The sequence below is a fragment of the Oreochromis aureus genome, linkage group 7, assembly GCF_013358895.1.
Source record: "Oreochromis aureus strain Israel breed Guangdong linkage group 7, ZZ_aureus, whole genome shotgun sequence".
Taxonomy (NCBI): Eukaryota; Metazoa; Chordata; class Actinopteri; order Cichliformes; family Cichlidae; genus Oreochromis; species Oreochromis aureus.
Window position 1 is genome coordinate 18570751 of NC_052948.1, and position 24206 is coordinate 18594956.

At 39.1% G+C, this 24206-nt stretch overlaps 1 protein-coding gene across 1 annotated transcript in view; it reads right to left on the reverse strand.

Annotated features, from left to right (window-relative positions):
- Positions 1-266: 266 nt before the first annotated feature.
- plxnb2b (plexin b2b) overlaps positions 267-24206 on the reverse strand; it is a 131266-nt gene continuing 107326 nt past the window's right edge. Inside the window, exons 20-37 of the mRNA XM_039614531.1 lie at positions 22483-22680; positions 20991-21176; positions 19745-19881; positions 19281-19381; positions 18715-18944; positions 16645-16826; positions 13652-13718; positions 13074-13220; positions 11767-11923; positions 10838-10938; positions 9314-9398; positions 8750-8901; positions 8347-8507; positions 5503-5650; positions 5251-5315; positions 5048-5123; positions 3870-3944; positions 267-3301 (exon numbers count right to left, since the gene is read on the reverse strand). Coding sequence (XP_039470465.1) covers positions 3197-3301; positions 3870-3944; positions 5048-5123; positions 5251-5315; positions 5503-5650; positions 8347-8507; positions 8750-8901; positions 9314-9398; positions 10838-10938; positions 11767-11923; positions 13074-13220; positions 13652-13718; positions 16645-16826; positions 18715-18944; positions 19281-19381; positions 19745-19881; positions 20991-21176; positions 22483-22680 — 2373 coding nt within the window. The 3' untranslated portion in view covers positions 267-3196. The remainder of the gene's footprint in view (positions 3302-3869; positions 3945-5047; positions 5124-5250; positions 5316-5502; positions 5651-8346; positions 8508-8749; positions 8902-9313; positions 9399-10837; positions 10939-11766; positions 11924-13073; positions 13221-13651; positions 13719-16644; positions 16827-18714; positions 18945-19280; positions 19382-19744; positions 19882-20990; positions 21177-22482; positions 22681-24206) is intronic.

Consider the following 24206-nt stretch of genomic DNA (forward strand, 5'->3'; position numbering starts at 1 on the left):
AGCTTTTGACACTTGGTCCTCTTCTTCATAAATAGGGCTATGGTGGTTTTAATTTTCAGAAACCCCACCATTACTCTTGCCTGTGCATGTTTTCTTCATAAGGTCATGCAGAAATACCAAAGACTTGCATAAAAGAGAGTTTGCTTCAGCGGTGGAAAAAGCTATTCTATCATCCAAGGTGATTGTTTCTCATGCATTATTCGTGAGAGGTGGGTGTCAAATTGAAGCAAATCAATATGCTGAAGATGAAAGAAACACAGCAGATATGAAGAGCGTATATGTCTCTGAGTTTATTAACGGAGGAGTGTATGATGAAACCTGTAACCCTCCGTCCACACACAACTTTTGTAAAATTAAGTTCATCCAGTACAACCAGATCAGGTACAAGATCAAGAATCTTCTGAGCTGCCTCGGATGTGAAGGAAAACGTTGGCTTCCGTTAATGGTCCTGTACTGAAAATGGAGCGTCCCAGTTTCTTTTATCATCACAGCACATTCACAAGTTTCAAAATGGAAAAAAAAAAGTCTCGACAACTGCACAAACAGGTTTTTTTTTCACTTTTGTTATTTTTGTCCCAGGACTCAATGCATAGGATTATACAGTTAGAATACAGTATTTCAACGTTTTACAAAGATTTATATGATATAGGAAACGAGAAATAAAAATAATAACTGCACAGCAGTAAGAAAGGTCATTTGTCGAGTATAGATAGTCATTTATCGTACACACTGTGGAATAGCTGAGAAACACAGGGCAAAAAATGAACACAACTGGAACAATTTTGCGCATATCCATCTACATAAGGATAACCTTTTGGCTTCAGACTAATTTAGGAATGCCAGACATTTTCAAGGGAAACCCAAATCACATTGGCCACTGTTTTACATTTAATCAGTTTGGCTTTTTTTTTTCTTTTTCTTTTTTTTGCCTTACCCACCAAAGTCCTACTAAGCACACACCACAGACACCCAAAGGAAATGCACACATCAAAATTGCAACCATAAAAGAAATCTTACTGAAACATCTTCAGCCTATTGGCACGCAAATGGCTGCAGCAGGGCATCTAGCATTTGAGACAGCACACATAAGATCACAAGTCCAAATACATTGCTGTGTCTATATCACTATCATCATCATAGTCACCTAGGTTACCAGTAGAATAATTTAGAAACAATATATGTAATATCCTATATAAGGCACATTTTTGGTGAAAGAAAGGCTCTGAAAGAAGCTTCTTGCATCAACTCTGTCAGTAAGAAAGGACTCAGCAGTAAACAACACCGGAGACAAGGATGGAGCCTGCAGTCGGCATGCAATTAAGATCAAAAGCCTCCCCTGCTGATTCCATTATACAGAGTGCCACTCTACACTGCGCTGAGTGGGCAGTGCCAAGTGCTGTTGGTCGGGATGCCAGGGTGCCATGCTGAGACAGCAGGCAGGCAAGCTCGAGGTCTGTGCACACCTCTCTCTAGCGAAGGCAGGAATCGTTAACATTCTTGGGGCTGTGGAGAGCGTCATGCGCCGTCAAATCCACACACCCATGATCAGATACAGCGAGTACAATTAAATCATCTGTCAACAGCAAGGCCTATAATTTAGGGACGGCGTCTAATGGCCCAAGAAATAACCAACCTACCCTGGCAACACCTCGGTTCTGACACTGACATATCAATAACCCAATTAATATAACAATTATGTACACGACTGAACCAAACACCCCCCTCCCTCCCCCGACATCATACAGAGGCTAAATCCACGATAATTGTTCAGAGCATGCCATTTAAGTACCGACTGAATCTCTTCTAAATTATTAACATCAGCGACAGGCTATTTCATAGCTGTAGAGGCAGAAATCTTGATGACTATTTGGAACATTACAAGGGTAATACTAAAAATATGGTACAAAAATCATAAACATGAGCAATGCATAAAACAATTTGAATAGTCTTCTAACATATTGCTGAACTGCTACTTTAGTAAGCAAATGCAACTGTTGATTGTGGCTCATGGTATACTGACATTATTGCAGGGCTAATACGAGTGACACGAATCTGTGGCAGGAAAAATGGTTGCTTCTTGCTGATACATATATGTATATAAAAATAAAACAATATAGCAAAGGAAAAAAAACTTAAACACAGTCTTTAACTATAATATCTTTAAAACGTATTAAATGTCCTTCTGTGCTTTAGTTGAAGTGGAATGTTTCATGGCACTGTACAATAAAGGGAGACAGACTGTGCTATTATCGATTTCCACAAGCACAACAGGCAATCCAGCCGGAACCAAATCCGAGTCAAAAGAAAAAGAATATAACTTAAATGTTTCTGAAACGCCTGGTGACCTGTCATTCATATGAGCCTGTACATTGCTAGATTAACCAGCGTCCTTTTGAGGACCCTTTGGTCTCTGTCATAAAGCTCATTGAGAGCACAGGCTCCAGTGTGTTACTGAGTATGGGGGAATTAAAACGACAAAGCAGGCGTCCTGTCACCCTCGCGCCTGACAGTAGGCATCCCGTGTGTGCACGCACAATTTCACACATCCGCACATGTGCAATCCACCCAAACGCACACTTAAATTCAGCAGCACACACTCTTTTTTTGTTTTTTCCACAAGTACTTCACACAGGCATCTACGCACACACAGGCTAATAAAAACACTATCCGCACCACAAGGTGATCCATTTAAAAAGATATTTTTTCTTATAAAGCTTTCCGCATAAAGACTGCACGATAAAAAAAATATATAATACAACTCTTAAAACCATTTTTTTTTTTATTACACAGAGAGAAATTGAACATCTGATTATCTCCTATGCCAGTGCTCCACAGAGGGGCTTAAATCTCAGAGAGAGTTCTGCCGCACTGCATTGTGGGAGCAATATTCAGTGAAGCATGAATGAGTGCGCAGACCTTTAAGGTTTGGCAAGTGAGCTTTAAGGCGTACCTATGACAGTGTAACCCACCATTTTCTTCCTGTCTCCTCTCTTTCTGCATTTCATTAGTCTGTTACTCCACACAGAACAGAAAATTACCCCAGGGCCAAGTTGTACAATAAACACGCCCACATCGGTCCCTTCTCACATTTCCTCATTTCTGGAATTTATTCACTAAAAAAAAAAGAAAAGAAATAAGCCCCTGTAGTCACTGGCGATATTCCCCCCTCCCTTGGTTCCTCCCTCCACTTAGTGGGTTAGAGATCAGTCACTTTGTTTTCCAGGGCGGCTGCTATCTGCTGGAGCCGCAGGGCCAGCTGTTTACTCTGGGCAGCTGGGTCCTCTTCCAGAGAAGCGATGATCTGAAAAAAAGAATGGAAGGTAAGAAGGACAGTAAAAAAAAGTGAGATGTCGGGAATAATAGGTGTAGAGGATGTAGAGGAGACAAAGAGTTGGACACAGGATGGCATAAGGGTAATGTCGGAAAAGCAGAGAAACAAGGAGGAGGGGGATGGACAAAGAAGAAGCACAGCACAAAGAGGAAGAAGAAGGGTGGAGAGTGGGAGGAGAAGATGGTGTTATTCGACATCAGCAATCGCGTCATATAAGCTGTTATTCTTTGCGAGTCCCACTTAGGGGAGACTGACAGCCCCATTTGTTTATCCAACTTGTTCATTAGGTTTTGTTTATCCCCTTTTCGTGACCTCAAGTGGCAATGCACAATGGACTCTTAAAAATCAATTCCCAGAGCAATTTTCCAATTCACATCCCACAGAAATGCTTTCAATTAAAATTTCATACAATCACTCTTCTGGCATATCAAGAGTGAAGAGAGAGAAAAAAAAAAGAGAACCAATAATATAGTGGGCAGTAGTGCATTCAGTGGAATAGCCTCCTTCGGGTGTGATAGGAAAAAGAAGGGCCTCTTACCCCATCATAGTATTTGCTGGCGTACTGGTAAAGCTGATGGAGAGCCACGTGTGTGTTCAGTTTGTCTGTGTGAGACTGAAAAACATAAACAGAAATTTAAAGGTTAAAGTGGAAATCCAACCAAACCATGAACCTGGACCCAGCTGAATAAACTACACCCAGGCTTTAAAAACTGTGGAGGAGCAAATGAGAATTACTGCACACACATAAATAAGCCACTGAACAATGCTGATATGTAATGCCACCGGGCATTAAAGTTATAATCCTTAAGATTTTCATAAACTCAAATCCTGTTTTTCATATTACAGTATAAAGGAAGTCGATTATTGACATGCTTTTTGGTTAAAGCCATTTGAGTTAATTCTGCCACAGTGCAAACAAATACACCAGTTCCTCTTTTGTTGTCTTCAGCAGCATGTAGTTGCAAAGTGCACCCCTGGCGCAGTAAGTAAAAATACAATTTTCATACTATCCTTCCTGTGGAAAACATTATGTGGAGGGGTCTTTGTAGCCAAATGGTTACAGTGAATGCCACATCAACGCAATATGATTCAATTATGACTTTCTCCACTGGTTTCCTGTGTCATCCTTTCCTATCTGCTGTCAATTAAAGACAAAAACACCCAAAATAAATGGAATTTATGGACTTGAAAGTGGACTATGAATCTCTCACAGTTAACATGCCAGTACAAAAGAGGCTTTAGAAAAAATACCTTTTTCTTTACTTATTATATCAATAACTAAGTCTCCGGGGGCATTTGGTAAAACAAAAAACAAAAAAACCCAACAATCTTAAATGTGTTCAAGACCCACAAGTGATGTTAAAAATCATGACTTGGATGATAATCCAGGACTGAAACCTTAAGGATTGCAACATTAACAGCAAGACGAGTTTTTATCGCAGAGCTGTAAAGGCATTAAATGCTGCATTATCCACATGATTGTGCTGTGTGCAATGGAGGGTTTTGCAGTTTAGATGAATGGAGAAAAGTTGTGTTTGTCTTTTGTTTTTTTCATCTCTTATATAGTTTTATGCAATTTACAGATTTTTTTTATGACTGTTGTGAGTGATCTCTGCACTGTTGACATTGCACTTATTTCACTGTACATGTTACAGTGACAATGAAGATATTCTACTCTATTGTGTTCTATTCAAAAATGACAGATGTATTCCTTACCCGTGACACCTCTGCCAAATGAGTGTTCATGTCCTGGTCGCTGACAGATACCATCTGCCTGATGCCCTTGTAGTAACTAAACACACAGACACACACATAATGAGTAGACAAGAGGTGGTAATTGCTCCATTATGTTAATTGATATTTAAAAAAGGTATTACAATCTCCAATGAAAACAGATGGAAAGTGCTGACAGTACTTACTCATCTACCATCTTCTTATAGGTGGAGATCTCCTTTGCATAGAGTAGTTTGTTACTTGGCGAGTCCTAAAGGGGAAGGGATACAACTCAGTGAAAATGGCACTTTAAATTAATGTGCCTATGACCTTCTCACATAATCAAATTTGTTCTCATCTTTTGTTCATCTTTTCACCCATCTTCCTTTTTTCCTCCTCACTCCTCCACCTCATATTCTCCCACCCCTCCCTCCTCTTGTCCATTCGTTTCCACTCACCCGGCTGAGTTTGTGCTCACTCTTGGTGCAAGCATCCATAAAGGTCTGGGCGATGACAGAGAGCGAGGCGTCCACCACTTCAGACACGTGGACGTCAAAGATGAAGTGGGGATTCTTGAGGATGTTCACCCAGAACCGCAGAGGCAGGCTGCACGGGTATTAAAAAGAGGGGCAAGAAATCAGTCTATCATCACTGGTTGTTATCGGTATTATTGTTTCAGAATGGGGGGGGGGCTCTCATCAACCGCATTACATCCATGAATTAATTTAAGTCAGGGAGGCATTTCATTTCATGTGTGAGAGCACTTGCCTGAGGTGCAATTGAGTGCAGTACAAGATAATAACAGGGATGGAGAAAAGCCTTTCTTGTCGGTGTCAGTTTATTCAGAACAATACCCTTGACTGTCAGTTTATATTACTGTTTCACACGATGCTGACCTCTGTGAGAACTATTGCTGTTCACAGAAAATTAAATGAAAAAGAAAAAAAATGATCTCTGAAGACTTTTTTTTAACAACTAAAGGGATCTGCACAAAGCAACATCCAATGACGCTTGTCTACTCTAACAAACAGTGATTAGAAATGATAAAGCAGCTGACCTCTGAGGTTCCTGTGCAGCCTAACAACTTAAAGCCCAGACTACATAATGCAATGCTCGAATGGTCTTGCTAATTTCCCCCCTGAACGGAAAAACAAACTCTACAGACTTTCTTCCAACCTCATATCAGCTTTTACATTCAAAAGAACAACCAAATACAATAGTTTAGGAAAAAAAAAAACTCCTCCCCAATCGGTGAGAACGTCTTCTGCCATCTGAGAGAGGAAACGCACCGCGTAAAATTCATACTGGTTTGGTAATATCTCCAGGGAAGGCTGCCGTGAGAATACAATGGAAGCATAAAAATAGCAATGTTGCCATAATCACAGAATTAAATTAGCTTGGGACATAATTACCATGTTTGTTTGTTGTTATGCCTCATACACACATTCATATTTAGTACATGGCCCTCAGTTGATTTGATAAACAGAACGGGCGGATGCAGAGTGTGGTGTGGAGTGTAGTAAGTAATTAAATCGCTCATCTTCTGTCCTTGTGTGGCTGCTCTCTTGCCAGCCTTGCGTCAATCACCAGCATCTACATGCAACACGTCGTCTTGTATGCTTGAGCCTTAGCCGACGTGACACTAATTTATGCACTTAAATGTCACATGGGAGCAGGGGGATTGCAAATGCAAACTAAGTAAGCTGAAATTGGGCATTTGTATTCCGTCCATTCTGGGATAAGTAAGTTTTATTTCTTGGAGAGTTACAGTGTCTCAGGCAGCGGGATTTCTGTTGGTGGGAATCGGATAGCTGTGCTTGTATGGACTAGTTGTGAAATTGTATACCACAGTCGTATCTAATTGAGAGGTCCTTGTATTTCATTCAAGATGTATTTTTTCATACTATGCCATTCTTCTGCACCACTATAGTTAAGACGAAATTATCCTAGAAAGCTCCTCTTATTGTTTTACATTTTCGGGAGTTATAGCTACTCATTGGTTTTCCGATTTAACAAAAAACAAAACCTGTATCCGATGGAAAGCATTAAGATTAACTGAATCATCCAATCAGTTTAGTGCTCAGATGGTTCAGGTCTATAGAGGAAAGAGGGGGAAAGCAAATACTTTCCCCCCCTACTGGCAAAAATGGCAATAATACATGAACAGTCCAAATTTGGGTGAAAAGATTCATTAGACTTTTTTTTTTAATTAAACCAAAGATGAAAAGAGTTCCCATATTCCACTAATACAAAATGTTACTTTAAACATTTAGTAAAAAGGTACTGTCAAAACATATGAAACTATCTGCATAATTTCCTGTTCTATTGAGAAAGAGGGGACAAGATGTAGTAATTATAGATATTTGGTTGAAATACCATGAAGAAAAAAAAAACGCCTCTCAGGGAAGGAAACATCAACAACAATGATCCACTTGCTAATGACCATCTAACATCCCTTAATGGCAAAGGCTGATATCTATATTGACTACATGGAGCATAGAGCCACAGAGGAGCACTCTGTGATCTCCACCCTTTTCCAAGCTCTGATTGCAAGAAAACATCTTTAGGACCTAAACTTATTTGATCAGTGTATTATGTCCAAAATATTATACAGATAAAACCCTTGAAAATGACCCCAAATCCACTTTTTAAATTGTCCTCTAGTAAATAAAAAAATAAATCCCAGGCACAGATTCTTCTGTTACTCTAAATCCTAGACAATAAATTGCTGCAGTGAAAAACTGTGATATATTCTCTGATACTGATGCATAAAGTAGGTCACAGGAAAAAAAATCCTGGCAAATAAAAACAAGATTTTTGTTTTACATTGCGACACTTGGAGTGGGTTCCCGTGTTTAAAAGAGCTTAAATTTGCTTTTCAGGTGAGAATAAAGTTAAATGGCTATCTCCTGTAATTATAAAGTTATGAGGGCCCATAAAATGTGGGGAAAAATAGTACTTCATATGTACTTCAGGGGACAGTAACACAGAAATAGTCATTATCTGACGCTTATTCTGAGGGAGTCATGTGGACTAATTAATTTCATGGAATGAGGCCGGAAACAAATACAAATTTGTGGTGCTGAGTCCTTACCTTTTTTCTCTTTTTACATATTTAATCATTTATCTTGTTTCACTGTAGTCTCTTTGTAAGACTGGACTAAATTAACTGCACACAGTAAACTTTGCAGAACAACATCCTTTTCTTTTGATACTTGGAGTACATCCACATACTAACATACAGCATACAAAAGGAACTCTGAGAGTGATCATTAGTGTACGCAGTCGACCTGCTGTTTTACCTATTCGTCTTCCAGATATGGATAGTCTCCTCATCCACATTGCTGTGTTTCAGCGCTTGCTCGTCCAGGAAGTCAAAGAAATATTTGACAGCTGGTGGGACCACTGCCCCAGAGCACAGCACGCTGCGAAAGAAGTCATCCACAAACTGCTGCAGTGTTCCCTGAAAGGGGCCACAAATAATGTGAGACAGGGCAGAGACACAGAGCGCAGCCAGAAATACCAGAGGCACATCTATTTGCAAGGAGAGTATAGCTATTCAAGTTTTTACTGCGTATTTTCTACTCTTTCCAAAATAGCTTTAACTTGGAAAAACCTTGGTTTGTAAAGCAGAATTTTACTGTTTAGTCAGTGTAACAGTGCCCTACTTACTGTAATAATTGCATAAATGTTTTTGTCTTGTACCTTTACAGAAAGGAGTCTTGTTAGATAGATCTCTGTAATGGCTTTGGTCATCGACTTGTCCTTTATGCTTCCTCGTTTAGATTTGATCTCATCCAGTTCGTCTGTTGGCCTCACCAAGTGAAACACTTTATCATCTTCCAACAAAGCATTTCCTATTGGAGGAAAACACCAGTGTAAACTTTCTTTTTGACAATTGTACTTCTTATTTATTCGTGCACATGCTTACAGAAAACATTCAGACGATTAAAATAAAAAAACATGAGAGGGCGTGTCTACTGAATTTGAATGAGACTATCCAAGAAGAAATGCTAAACCATCAAATACTCTCAAATGTACATAAAAAAGCTGAAGATAAAAGGACATACTATTTCGGCATAATCTCAAAGCGTGTTATACATAAAACAACATGTATTAGCATGTTAATTGGTCATGGGAATATGGACAAAAACCCTGGAGAAACTAAACAAAGGCAGGAACTCTCAAGTACACATTTCATCTGTGTTCTTCTGTGTTCAACACGTGTGTGTTTATATGCACGGTATGCGTGTACTTAGAGATACGTACGCTCCTCGTGGTTTTCCTGATTCTGGTCATAGTTCTGTTGCGTGTGCTGCACTTTGGACAAAACTAATGTGGCGTTATCCCGCACCTGGAATGTACAATCAATCATTTTGTTAGATGACAACACACAACGATGAAAACTTCACACACCTTTGAATTTAATAGCTACTCTGACTGTGGTCAGCAGTGCCTTTTAGCACCCAGATCTAATTCCTAATCAATGCGAATGAGCGGACACGAACAGTGAGTCTTTATTGGGATATTTACAGGCCATTTTCTTTGGCGTCAACCCATTATTGACCCCAGAAATACTGTGATTAGCGCTCCCCTGACACAGCCAATGAATCTATAGGAGCAGGTCTGTTGTCTAAGAACAACAGCGAGACAGCAGGTAGGATGAAAGAAACTCGAGCACCTTTAAAAGAGGCCGATTTAAGTGGCTGAAAAGCAGAACAGGTTGGGGATATTCGTGAGTGACCTTTATTTTCTGTGGATCAATACAGTGCCAAGAAGATTTAGTGGCATTCTGTCACCACTGAGAGCCAACAAGACCAAACAAAGAGAAAGCTATGGGAGTCGCAGGTAAGAAATTAAAATTTGTAGGTGATAAAAACAAAAAGTGAAGACTTTTATTACAGTGCTCTTGTATACCATATTCTTTGGGCCAACATTATCGTAAATGATCTATCTCGAACACCTCTACACTCCATAAAAGTTAATGATGAAATCTTTAAGCAGCACTTTAAGGATAAAAACTTTTTTTTCTCTTAGCTTTTACATAGCTTAGTAGTTATTGGCATAGAAAGGAGAGTGAAAACTCTGTGATGGTTGTTGGACTTGAACTAAAGAGTCATATAAAAAGATTAAAGGATCACTTTAACAGCTTCCAATGTTGTCCTTGAGAACATATCGCACATTTACTTTCTCTTGCTATGGTATTTCATACATATTGTATAAAACAGAAATCTTAATCTTGTATCTTCAGGTAGGGTCACATGTGAGCTGTTGCATGACTGTAATTTTATATGGTTTGACAAAACAACACATTACAATGTGGCTTTGTAAGCAGAAAGCTGTGTCCTTGCCATACATCTATTTTTTTTATTGCAGAAAATACTTGGAAGAAAAGTAACTAAAATGGCTTAATGTAGGATTGCATAGAAAGTGAGATTACCAAGAGAAGAGACTATGCAGAGAAGAGAGTATGCAAATAGAAGTATCAGCAATTTATTTTTACCTAAAGGTAAGTTTAAATGCTTATATATAAATAAGTATTTATATGTATACTTATTTATACTGAGAGATTAGGTATAAATTGGTGGTAAAAAAGTAAGGTAAATAAACATTTTGTTATGGTGAAAAAAAGAAAAAAAAACCATATAGAAACTCATACATATACATTACATTATCCATTTGAATTGAATGCACATTAAATGGTCATTGATTTACATCAGATACTGAACCCCAGTCATTTGGTTTTGTAATTTCAATTCTTATTACTTCAAAGTAAATTTTTGCAGTACTCACGTTGTAGTGTGCCAGAGTATTGATGCGTCTCCACCTGCCTTCTTTCTGGGAGGTCAAGTCCAGATCCGACAAAATCTGCCCTGTTGAGCCAGGGCGCCACTCTGTGATGAAGGCAGGATGAGACAGTTATTCAAAATGCAAGTTATCTCTGCTGTGGCAGTAAAACATTTCAAATAAAATACTTTATATTATTTCAATTACTTTTATCCTGGGATGCAGCTGTCCTGTGGTTACACTGTAATAATGTGATCTTTAACGAATGCAGCTATCTGCTCAGTTATCTCCTGGGATTTAATGATGCATTTATTGAATTTGCCTGTTAGCTATATGGCTGAACTCGGGTAAAGAAGTCACATGTCAGTAGTCTCTGCATAATTGAAACATAATAGAAAAGTTTGCACCCAAACACATTCTGCATAACTGAGCCCACCACTGTCTGCGTTTCATTTACAACTAAAACCAAATACAAGGCAGTTAGCCTAAAAGAAGACAGATCTCTGCTTATCTAAAATGTATAAAGGAATGAGATCTACAGCGTGCGTGGGAATAAAAAAATGACTTTGAAGTTAGAAAATGTCTGTGGAGCTTTAGCCTTTCAAGTCACTCCCCAAGGTTTCTGATTACAGTAGCGAGCATAGCTTTGTTTAGGGATGAACGATTTCTTCATGTTGCTGACAATGAATAAATTCTAAGCTAAGTTGGTTTCTTTTACTCCACAAACTGAAATAAAAACCTGTTTTATTAAAATAATAAAATATACTGAATACATATGGAATGAAATAATTATTCGCCCTCTCAGATAACTCACTTCTCATTTAATTATGAATTAATTTCACTTTAGACTGAAATAACAGTTACATTATTTATCATTAGTAGACGTCCCTGCTTTAGTTCTTCTGCTTTTTTTTAGGTGGCCCTCATTTACTCACCCAGGGTGACGCTGTCGACTTTGGGCCGCTGGGAGTATGGCAGGTTCCTGTATACCTGCTCAATGATCTTCTCTTTCACCTGCGAGATGGTGTCACAGTTCAGCACCTTGACGGGCGTAACATCCGGCCCCTCGCCTTGAACCAGCACTTGCAAGGTCTGACAAACAGAATCACACATTAATACCTCACGCTGATAACGTGCACCTACGTTAATAAAATACGAACATGCAGAAATATTCAAACATGGTCAGAGCACCCAGGCACCCACCCACACATGCCAAGCTCTATTTGGATGTTGTTGTCACGGCAACAGGGCTTTATAAGCACACAGGCACACACACACAGACACACATTGGTGACACCTGACAGGACTCTTGGCCAGCTAATGACCAAAGCTCAGCAGGAGCAAACTCTGACCCGCCTCGCCTCTCACATCCAATTCTGTTAGAAATAACTGACCATTCAACGCTTTCAAATGTGAGCCAGGGAATACACTCACAATGGCAACCCTATCAGCCCAGCTGCATATAAAGTGAATAAGAGTAGCACGCTGTAAATTTAAGCCAGTAGGAAGCAATGCATCTGCTTTTGAAATCTCTCAAGCGTTTTTTTTCCTCCTCCCTGTGTAATTCAATCACAGAAAGCAATCCATCACAGAAGGAGACGTGTAATTCAGGCTAATTTGATAATTGTCCTCGACAACGCCATTACCCATGGGTCTTTTTATTTGTGCTGACTTTAACAAAAAACAGCTGGGTTCATATTAGCTTCCATTACTGAGACAATATCAAAACGAGACACACGGGCATTTCCTGACTCCTGAAAGCTGCCCAAATGGACAGAGAGCAGGTGCAGGCGGCGAGGTTGAGGGGAGGTTGTGGAGGTGGCTTGTACTCCATACTTGTTCCCACTTGTAGGACTTTAACCTAAGCCACACATTTCCCTGCTACGCTGGAATGTGTTGGCTGTGTCGTTTCTGAGCTGAGAACATTGACACTGAAAATGGATGTCACACAAAAGCGGGCAGTCGCCTCAGGGCTTTTTTTTGTTTGGGGTGGTTACCATGGCAACTGCACAGTGTGTATGTGTGCGTGTTTGTATTGCTCACCAGGCACAAAACACCATGCAATGTTGAAGCAGAGTGTGCAGTTTTTATGACACTGAGTTTCTGAATTTCTATGTATGAGTGTTTGTGAGGGGTGCTCTGTGTGTGTGTGTGTGTGTGTGTGTGTGTGTGTGTGTGTGTGTGTGTGTGTGTGAGTGAGAGAGAGTGTGTGTGTGAGTGAGTGTGTGCGCGTCCATCTCACCAGGACAGAGTACTCTACGTCGTCACCCAACAGGCCTGTGTCGTTGAGGGTGTATTTGGCTTTCTTCACTCTGACATCCACGGGGCCTTTCTCAATCTGGTGCTTGATGGCTTTGAACAGTTTGTACAAGGGCTCGCCTGCAGAGTCCTGTCACACACACGCACACACAGGCACACAAAACCATTTAGCTTGACACAGCTGTTGTAAAGAAGCTAATTGTTGTGATTAGCAGCTTAAAAGTGAAATAAATTGGCACTTTCAACACGAGCACTAATGAAAGAAATGCAGAAATCCATAAAGCCCACAGTTTATTTTATTTATTCTTTATTTATTTTATTCTTTATTGAAGCATGTGATCATACATTTTTTTCATAACTGATAAAGTATATTCTCTCTTAAAAAATGTATTGAATAACATCTATATTTTTCAGACCACCAGTCTATACCATAAAGTTTACTGTAACACAGAACAGCTACTAAAATCAAAACATATCAGAGCTGCAACCAAAAAATATTCAAATCAAATCAATCTTCTGTCAGTCATTGCATCATTTCCAGTGACCCAAAACTTGCATTACCTTCAAAAACTGGTAAAGGCAGATTGACATCCAGTTACACAGCATCCGCTCCACCACTGTCTCTGACCTGAAAAACATAGAATAGAATAGAATAGAATAGAATAGAATAGAATAGAATAACAAACAAACAAACATATTTGTTGAGTTATTTTTACTCTTATTATGAAAATAAAAATGATTTATTTAGTGTAAAATACTGTATATCAAGAGACACAGCATGAAACAGACACCAGTATAAATGAAGGTATTGGGCCACACCTTTTAATCTTTGAATTCAGGTGTTTTCAGTTCCAATAAAATCAAGCACCTAGCCATGCAGTCATGTGTGTGAAAGAAAGAGCTCACTAAAATCGGTATTGTAAGAGCATGCCACCTTTTCAATAAGTCACTTTGTGAAATTTCTTCCCTCTTTGACATTGCATGCAGTAATAAATGATAATATTGTAAAGTGGAAGCATTTAGGAACCACAGCAACTTAGCCACAATGTGGCAGACCAGAACAGGGCTGCTCACTGCTAAGGTGCACTGCTGACTCAATAACTGCAAAGTTCCAAAATTCCTCTGGCATTAACATCAGCAAACCCTGTGTACAGCGCGCTTCCTGGCAGGATTTCCATGGTTGAGCGCCTCCTGTAGGTGTATCATGTATGCAGCCCAGTACTTTTGTCTATATAGTGTTTGTTGATAAGGGGAAAGTCTACACTACACAGCCTCTAAAGTTGCATAATGTTATTTAAACTTATATATAGTGGTGTGGAAAAAGTGTTTGCCCCTTTCCTGATTTCGTTTCTTTTTTTTGTATGTTTGTCACACTAAAATGGTTCACATCACCAAACAAATTTAAATATTAGACAAACATAACACAAGCAAACACAAAATGCAGTTTCTAAATGAAGAGGTTTATTATTAAGGGGAAAGAATTCCTGGGGCTGTTTTGCTGCCTCGGGACTTGGAGGACTTGCTGTGGTAAATGGAACCCAGAATTCTGCTGTCCAGCAAAACATCCTGAAGGAGAATGTCCGGCCATCTGTTGGTGCCCTCAAGCCGAAGACAACTTGGGTTCTGCAGCAGGACAATGATCCAAAACACACCAGTCTGAATGGCTTACGAAAATCAAAATGAAGACTTTGGAGTGGCCTAGTCAACGTCCTGACCTGAATCTGATTGAGATGCTGTGGCATGACCTTTTTAAGGTTGGGCCAACCTTGCTGTTAAGGTTGACCCAACCAGTTATTAGGTTTAGGGGGCAATCACTTTTTCACACAGGGCCATGTAGAGGTTTGGGTTTCCCCCCCCCTAATTATAAACTCCTTAATTTAGAAACTGAATTTTGTGTTTACTTGTGTTATGTTTACCTAGTATTTAAATTTGTTTAATGATGTGAAACATTTAAGTGTGACAAACGTATAAAAACTAGGAAATCAGGAAGGGGGCCAAGACTACTTCTTAGCGCAATATGAAAAGGCCTTATGACATTTATCATTTATTTACAGAATAAATAAAGGCTTTGATAAACAGCAAAGTATAAATAACTTATATAACCATTATTATATTTTTTAAATCATCTCGTGGGCCTCGAATTATATACAGCTTGTCAGTGTCAAGATATTTTTATTCAGAACTCATGTCATTGGTCACTTGACAGATATCCCATCAAAATGTCAACTATCCACTGGTGATGCCCGCTGATGCACATAGCATGCCTAATTAGATGTCTTGTATATAAGGAGGCCTGTTTTGGCACAATGGGCTAATCAGCATAATGAGCTTCTCCATTGGGGGATAATTAAGATGTGTACTTGCATAACAGTCAGTCACAGCGTGCCTAGGCACAGCGAATAGTTCAGATCACAAAACTGCCCCTCAGAAACGATAAGCAACTGTGCCGCCAGACAAGTGTGTCCTGCTGAGGGAGGGGAAGCAGCAGTCAATGGATCACTTGACCTTGACATGATCATTAAAAAGATCAAAGAACACCAAAATCTGGAAGCTTCGTTTCTTAAGGCTATTTACTTCAATCAGATTAATAAGCTGAATGTTTATGGACTCAAATTTCACAAGGAAATTCAGAAATTTTGCCCAGGAAGAGTAGAGCGAATGATTACTATTAAAACGATCACATCAGTGACAAAAAATAACTCACCAGTATTTGGTCAGTTTTAAAAATACTGGTTAGCAAAACGATAATTTGTTATAATTTCACACCAACCCAAATTTTACAACCAGTCTCCACTTAGCTGGAAAGTCCAGCTAATAAAATAGAATTTGGGTTAAACTACGCTGGCTCAAGTACTAAAGCTGATCTTTTTGTTACAATCAGCAGGGATAAGAAGGTGAAGATGACAAAGACGAGATGAAAGAGAAGAAAGAAAATTGTCCAGCACATTTTACTTGGATTCCAATGAGGAAAAACAAAAAAAAGAGGAAAAAACAGAAGGATGAGCAGATGGAGGAAGACTGGAATAAATGGAGCAGCAGTCTGGCTCTTGATAGTGGACTACAGTAAGTCTTCACAAAATTCAACAGAAAACATGGCAACAGAATGAAACAGTCCGCTGCATTCTGAACTGAATCCCAGTCCGCATCAACTGGTTCATATCAGTGCCAGAGTTGAGCGACTCTGATTCAAAACTGCTGAAGGAGGACATTTTACAATCTCAGAGCAATTACTGCTAAACAAATCTAAGAGTCCAGCCAGAAGAGTGGCGCCGAGAGGCTAGACTGAGGCAGCAGCACACAGAGCTAAGTAGGTTAGCATGCAAAAAACAGGTATTTACTGTTACAGTTTTGACCTACATAACAAATTTGGCTAAGGTAACTACAATTAATCTAGAAAGAGGATATGAATGTTTGCACCAGATTTCAAGGCGATGAATGGGAAGCAAGCACCAAAACATTTTGGATTCATGCTATGTAAAAATGTTGTGCTAATTAAGCCTGAAAGCAATACAGGAGAACCATTAAGAAGCAACAGAGAGTTGCTCCACACTCACCTGCGCAGCATTAGTTTGGGGTTCTTGCTGTTGACATATTCCTCCATCAGCTCCAACAACAGTGTTCTCATAATGTCGGTGTAATATTCCAGCTTCCCATGCAGAGCTACTGTTAACAGGGAGGCAAAGTAAACCTTGGCCCTGGCGTTAAAGTCATGACTGCGCTCCAGGGTCCGGATAAACTGCAAAAACACAAAAATCACACACACGCACGCACACAGAGAAACAGAAGGCAAATGATGAGGTGAATTAATCATCGTGATGAAGCACACACAGAAGCAAATCCAACATAATACGCTTTTAAATTATCAAAAGACCAATGCTAGTGAAAATTATAATTATCAAGGTAAATTTAGTTCTGCGCTGTAAAATACTGTGGCTTAGAAATGATACCAATTAGTGGAAGAGGAATCACCCCACAAGTGCAGTTAGCACCTCAGAGGCTGTTTCTGTGCCAGCAATATTGGATTAACAGGAATCTTCACACGTCTCCCTCTGCTATGTCCTCTGCCTCTCGCTTGTATTATTGTAGATACGCCGCAAAACTGTAACACACTACAGTGCTCAATTCAAAGGAAGGGGGCGGCTTATAGTTAGAATAGATCCTTAATCTGTGAGGTCTTCAGCCCATTTTAAAAACACCATCAATATAGTATCATACAAACATTTAGCTAAGTAGCTCAGGGTAATGGCTGGATCTGACCTTTTTTTTTTCTTTTTTTTTTTAAACAAAAAACCCCCCCCACACACATATTATCAGAAAAAACTAGTGAAAAAGAAAACCTCCCCTGCATTTATCCTGCTGCCTTTCAAGATTATTGTCTCCCGTCCTATTACCACAGCCACCTCGTGACTCCTTGTGCCACAAAACTCCACTGTCGTCTGAATACATATAAAAGAGCTGTATTGGTGCATTCAGTGATTTACCTCTTTCATTACACAAGGCCACTTTAGTTCATTCAGAAACAACTCCACAACTACATTTGTGATTTTCTCAGTAAATCAGCTTATGCCTAGAGAGTTTATGCAGTGGTGCAAATCTGGCGAGCTCAGAGGAAATTGTTGCAATGCTGCCACTTTTGCAAGTCAACTCCGTTTATGGTATACAGTACGCTACATCTCATGAATTAATAGGCGAATCTTTATATCTGTCTGTCTGTTCTTCACCCTCCTCGACATCTGTTCACCCACTGTGCTTAAAACTTGATGCATGAAGGCTCTGGTATTGATGGTGCGCTGATGGGTTTGGATTTATTTGAATGAGCAGTTGAAATAATGCAGTTTAGAAATAAGCCTCCAGTGACTGACATTTATATAACATATGAAGTAACATTAGTGATTACATGTCTAAATTTAGACTGACTGATGTTTCATAAGAGTCTAAATCTGTGCTAGCTGCAAGCTGAGTCTTTACTGTGCGCTAAATGTTAAAGTCATAATGCCAAAATGATCCAAGCTGCATGATATTTAGCAGGTATAATAGTCTCATATTACTATCATCTCATGTAATGTTAATTAGCATTTGCCATTTGGCGCTAAAAACAAACTACAGCTAAGGCTGATAGGAATGTCAATATTTTTTAAGTACTTCTTATTGTGTTAACCCAAATTAGTTGAAATATTCTTTCTGAGCTGACTGTAGTTCAAGAGGAAAAGTCACTGGAACACCCAAGTTTTTCCAAATTATCCTGTGGGGTACAGTCATGTCTGTGCAGTCTGTCAAGCAACCGGCATCATTTCACTCAGACAAGCAAATCCCAGACTGCTGGTGGTATTATTGGAAAAGTTAGAGGGATCACCAAAGCCATCCATCATCCAAGAATCATAAATGTCTTTGTAAAACTTGATAGTGATCTATTTGAAGTGTACCAACTGACTCTGACATCCTCAGAGTCCTGGTGCCAGTGAAGCTAAAAAGAAAGCTTTGAAAATCTAGATGTATCCAACATTGTTCAGTGTTTGGTGGTTTGATTTTGCACAGTTTTAAAGGACTGCAAACTCTCTGTAAGCAGGCATTATCGGTCCAAGCTCACAGCTGACAATTTGATGATGCGTGCGCAGTATAATTACATTAATGAGGAATGTCTTGGAGTTCAGGAGGTTGGAGAACTGGTTGAGAGACTGAATCACGGTGGCCTTGCGAGCCTCTGGTATGTCTAGCTTCCCTGTGATCATCACATCATTGGCACCGTCCTTAGAGGGCAGGAAGAAGACTCGGTCTGTGTACGTCTTGTAGTCCAGGAAAGGGATTCGTCCCTCATTCATGTCATTGGTGTGGTCCTCCATCTCAATCATTAGGTCTGCGAGAAAGAAACAAAAAGCACCACATGGTTTCTTTTTAATAAGCAACTCTTGTCACTTTCACACTGCTCGTCTGTCTCAATTATGATGCTGCAAGAGGCAGAAAATGGAGAGCATTGCCAGGAAAATGATTTCAACAGTGAAATATTGTTTTCTATTAATGTTACTGCAAAACTGCTTCTAATAATGATGATAAGATGACATTGAGTGGGAGAATTTATGCATTTAATCAGAGCTATGAACCAATTCATTACTTTACAGCTTCTTAGAAACGCAGATCTGCAGAGGGACATTAGCAATATTGTGACGCTTCTGCACAGCTGCACAGCTTATACCTGTGAATTCCTTCTTGCAGCGGTCTCGTACACTCTCCTCCAGGTTCTCAAGCTGGTGTTTCACTTTCTCATACTCCCTCTCTGCCTGCTGACTCTTCCTCCTGAAAAGATTAAACACACACACAAAGAAAACGCATCATGAAAATAAGGTCAAACAGATGAATGTTAACTTGTTGCAAAGAGGTTATTTTCTTTTGGCCACTAACTTAGCTGCAAGGTATCTATTAGTTCTTATTACGCAGTCGCTGTTGGTGTGCTCCTAATAATTTCTTATGAATATGAACAGATTTCGTGCAACAGACACGTAACAAACAAAGTCGTTTTTTTTAAAAAACCCAAAAACTAGCAAACATAATGCAGAAAAAGCTGGGACTGACTGGAGAAGTACCTATACTCTTAAAAAAAACCCACAATCAATTGTGTGCTCCTGCTGCATAAAGTTAACCTAAAATAGCTCAATTCACCTGTAGCAGTAGACAGAGATAGTGATGATGAGCAGCATGGGCACAATGACAGCAGGGATGATGATGTAGAGCGGGAAATCATTCTTCTTCTCGTATTGCACCAAGTCGACCACCCACTCCCCTTTCCCAAACTTGATCTGTAGAAAGAAAAAATCTTATTATTTGCACCAGCTCTCCACATTTTAGCCAAAGTCAAAAGCAAAGACCAGACGATGTCGGGGAGGAAGTAGAGAGATTAAATCAAAATGTGAATAATTTAGATTCCAACCGTCAACTCGGCTAAAGCAGCTCTAGGACCTTTAAAGCATTTTTAAAGTGTGTATGTTCAGGTTGGTAGGGCCGCATAAAGAGGATAATTACATAAACGTACCAAGTCTGAGACTTTATCAACAGCAGCAGATACCAGTATAGAAAAAGCTGGATTATAGTCTAGCAGTGTCACTTCTTTATGCAGCCGCTGACATATAACAATAAGAATTACCCAGGGAGAGGTATGGTATTCATCATAGTTGTGGCTTACCTATAATTACAGGCAATTATAGAGCCTGTAGCTACATGAAAATTGTTCAACCAGTGGAAAAAAAATTGGATCTCAAATTGTATAGACAATATGCCGGGAGAAGAACAGTAAAGGTTCATGATGCATGCATGCTCTCATCTTCAAGTCTGTGTATGGATCTGCAATGGTCCATTTACTCAAGTACTTTGCTGAAGTACACAGTTGAGGTACATGTACAAGGATAAAGACCATGGGCACGAAAGATTTCTTTGCTCAGTTTTAATGCTGTATTTTACTCCATTATCCATTAATCTAATAGCCTTAGTAGTACCCAGTGTCCTCTGCCTTCATTCGTATTATTTCCTTATTTATTACAAACCAAACAATATCAATTTTTTAAAAAAGAAAGAAAAGAACCTAGTAATTTGTCTATTATTCAAATAAATGGCTAAAAAGAAGCTTTGGCTAAAGCTCCAACAGTATAAGTATGCTTGTGTGTAACGCATGAGATATAGCAGTATAATTATAATAAACGATTACATAGAATCCAAAAGGAGCCTTTAACCATTACAGACCATTATTTTGAGTACTTAAAGTTCATTCTTGAGATATCTTTAAAACTTTAACATACTAAGATTTTGAGGAGAGTACTTTTATTTATGAAGCAGTGATCTTACAGTGTTGCATTAAAACGTTCACTGAAATAAATGATCATCAGTCAGGACTCATCTGTTAGTGTGCTCTGACCATTAGCTCCAGATCCTCCGACCCCGTCTCTCTGCGCTGACGTTTGGAGCGAGAACGAGCACGAGGCATGGTGGAAGGTGGTTCCAGGAACAGCTTATCATCCAGAAGGGTCGTGACCACACACTGAACGTCGCCTACGAAGGCTTGTGCTTCTTTAGCTGTCATCGCTTTGGAGAATCCCCGACCCTGCAGGGGGAAGAGTGAATGCAAGGCTTTAAGGGCAGTGACTGAAGTACATGGAAGAGAAATTAATTAGACAGATCCTACGATGAGCACTGAAAACATTATCGGCAACATTTTATGAGTAATGGGTGGGAAGTGTGCTGTATGACAGCTCCTCACTGCTCCAATATGAGCCAAAAGTAATTAAAAAGATAAAGATTGGAGTTATTGTAAGCACCTCACTCTCAGTAATTTCTTGAGATTTTGCAGCACACTTGTGGATCTACAGACATTTAATTATTCTAATGTGGGCTGGAAGAAGGTGAAACCAGCTTCAGTTAATCAGCCCCTGAGTAACTGAGAAGGTTTTACACATGTTTTGCATATGACTTTCCCCACAAGTGCGTTTACCAACAGAAACTTTGAGGTGGTGTACTCTGGGAGCTCGAAACAGCCATAAAAATAAGCTATAAGAAAAATCCATTCATTTTCTGGCTCAGGCTTCTCAGTCGTTTTTGTTTGTTGCATATCTTTGCCTTTTGTGACTATGCTCTATTGCACTTGTCAAACAAAACAAGCAATGTGAAAGTGTCACCTTGGACTTTTTAAAAAGAAGTGGCACCCTTGAGAGGTAAAAATAATGCTACAAAATACGTGAGAAAATAAATCCATGATGATGAAAAGATTAAAAGTGAAAAAAACCGGGGTTTTATTTACTAGCTCATCTACATACTGTCTGAAATCGAGAGCACAAAGTGCCAGATTAGCTATTGTAAAGATGAACATTCGTTATACCGTGGCTAAAACAATAATGTGTACTCGTGGGTAGACTTGGAGGGCTTTTCAACCATTTGGCTTAACACCACTTAAAACAAAGCTTTGTTTAATTGGGGCCCCTGCCTAAAAACCACTGCATGATTTCAGATAAGTGTTACGAAACTACTTTTTGTGTAAACACTTGCATGTGCGTTTTCTGGTGTTAATCTTTTTGTGACCCTGCAGTGTTTGTCATAAAACAGTTTTACAGCATTACACTAAAAACGTGTTTATTATATCATAAAAATCATAAAAACATTTTTTTTTAAATTGTTCATTATCTGAAAGCTGCTTTTTAAAAAAAACCTTTTTGACTTCTAAGCCAAAGTGTTCACTGAGCTCAAATGGAAAATGTGCAGCAAATGCAACTCAGCATCTTTTCCATTTTTATCCTCAAGTCAGATAATAAGACAGTTTGTCTTAATTAGGACACACAGCAGACACCGACTCTTCAGGAAAAAAACGAAAACATAGTACTGCAAGTGCATTAAAGTGACATCGTGGCTGTACTCACAGTAACGATAATCAGGCTGTTCGCAGTGATGATCTTGTTTTGTAGAATATTGAAGCTGGGGTCAGGGTGGTAGTGAAAGGGCTTCAGCTCCTTCTCCCAGTTGTCCAGCTTGATGACTGTTTTCAAGTGCTGGTTTAAGGAGCTGTTTACCTTTGGAGACTGAAACTGGATGACTGTGTCATTCTTCTCATAGGCAGGCTGAGTTGGATAGAGGGACAGTAAAATGTTTTACAAATACAAGCATGACAAAAAATGCAGGAAAATACAGTATGGAAAATATGGAGCAGCACTAAAAATAATAATGCAAAACACTGGGCGTTACTGGAGTGAATATAATACATGGTAATAGACTTGGGGGGGGGGGGGGGCTTGTTTTGGTACAATGGGGACGGTAAAATTATGTGCGTCTTTTCAGTCATTCTATTAAAATCTCAATCTTCAATCATAGAATGAGGCCTCTGATGAATCATAACTCACACTGAGTCACTCCTCCACTGCCTTTCTATACTTGTTTGTGATTAACTGGACTGGTGGTGATATTTCTGTCACTCTCATTGTTTCGACACTACGTGCATGACAGCTAAACTCCACAGTTCTACAAGTAGGTAAAGTTTTTCAACAGAACAAAGCAAAGGCGTCAAAATGTCATCATTAATACATAACAGAAAGACTGAGAACACACATTTTAAGTTTTCAGACATAATAGTAATTCCTATGTTTTGGTATCTAGTATGCAGTGTAACAATGTAGAACATCCTGTGATTGGGACTCACCCTCATTCTAAACATGTTAATAGGTGGTTAGGAAACATCTGGACTCTAGACTGTAATCTAGACTGCTCTAAGTCAAATGTTCAGAAAATAAGGCTAATAATTAAGTTACTAAAAGGTGTTAATTTGATATTTGTTATTTTCTCTGAAATATTTTGTCTTTTAAAAAGTGATTCATACAGGGCTAAAATTGGTTTAGAAGTAGAATACAGCTTTCTGCAAGGACCGGGTTCTCTAATGCTTATTGTGAGCAGCTGAAAGAAGAAGCACGTCACAGAAGTCTCTGGCATAATATCAAAACTGGAATTTCTTCAAATTTTCCCCTTCACCTTTTAAAAATCTTGCAAATTGCCCATATAAAGGCATTTTGAATGTATATTTACACTCACTACTATAACATGCCAAATCTCTGTCTGTCTGTCCGTATACTCCTCCTACACAATCAGGATTCAGCATCCACATGTGGCACACAGGTACATGTTATCTAGATTAGATTTGACAACATTATGTTGCCTAGCAGCCACCTGCAATCAGACTGCAAATTACCAACCTTTTGCATATATGCAAATATAAAACCTTATAAAAGCATTGTATCATTTTCATTTGACAGCAGTAACATCTAATTTGCATCCACTTAATTTGACTATTATGGCATCTATTATGACAACATTACATTGCCTGGCAACCACCTGACCTGAACTACAATTACATTTATATAGTAGAGGAAAACTAAAGAACTCCAGGGGACCCACAAAAATAGTTTACTCTATTTAGAGACTGTATCAAAAATTTAATGTTGGATAAATCACTGCATTAATGTACCTGAAACAATGAGATCTGAAGGTATGTGAATTAGTTCAGTCTTCAAATAACTTTTGAATGTTATTAACATTTATGAAGTCCTCTTTTATTATATAGATTTCTATTTGATGGAACAAATATAAATCCACACCA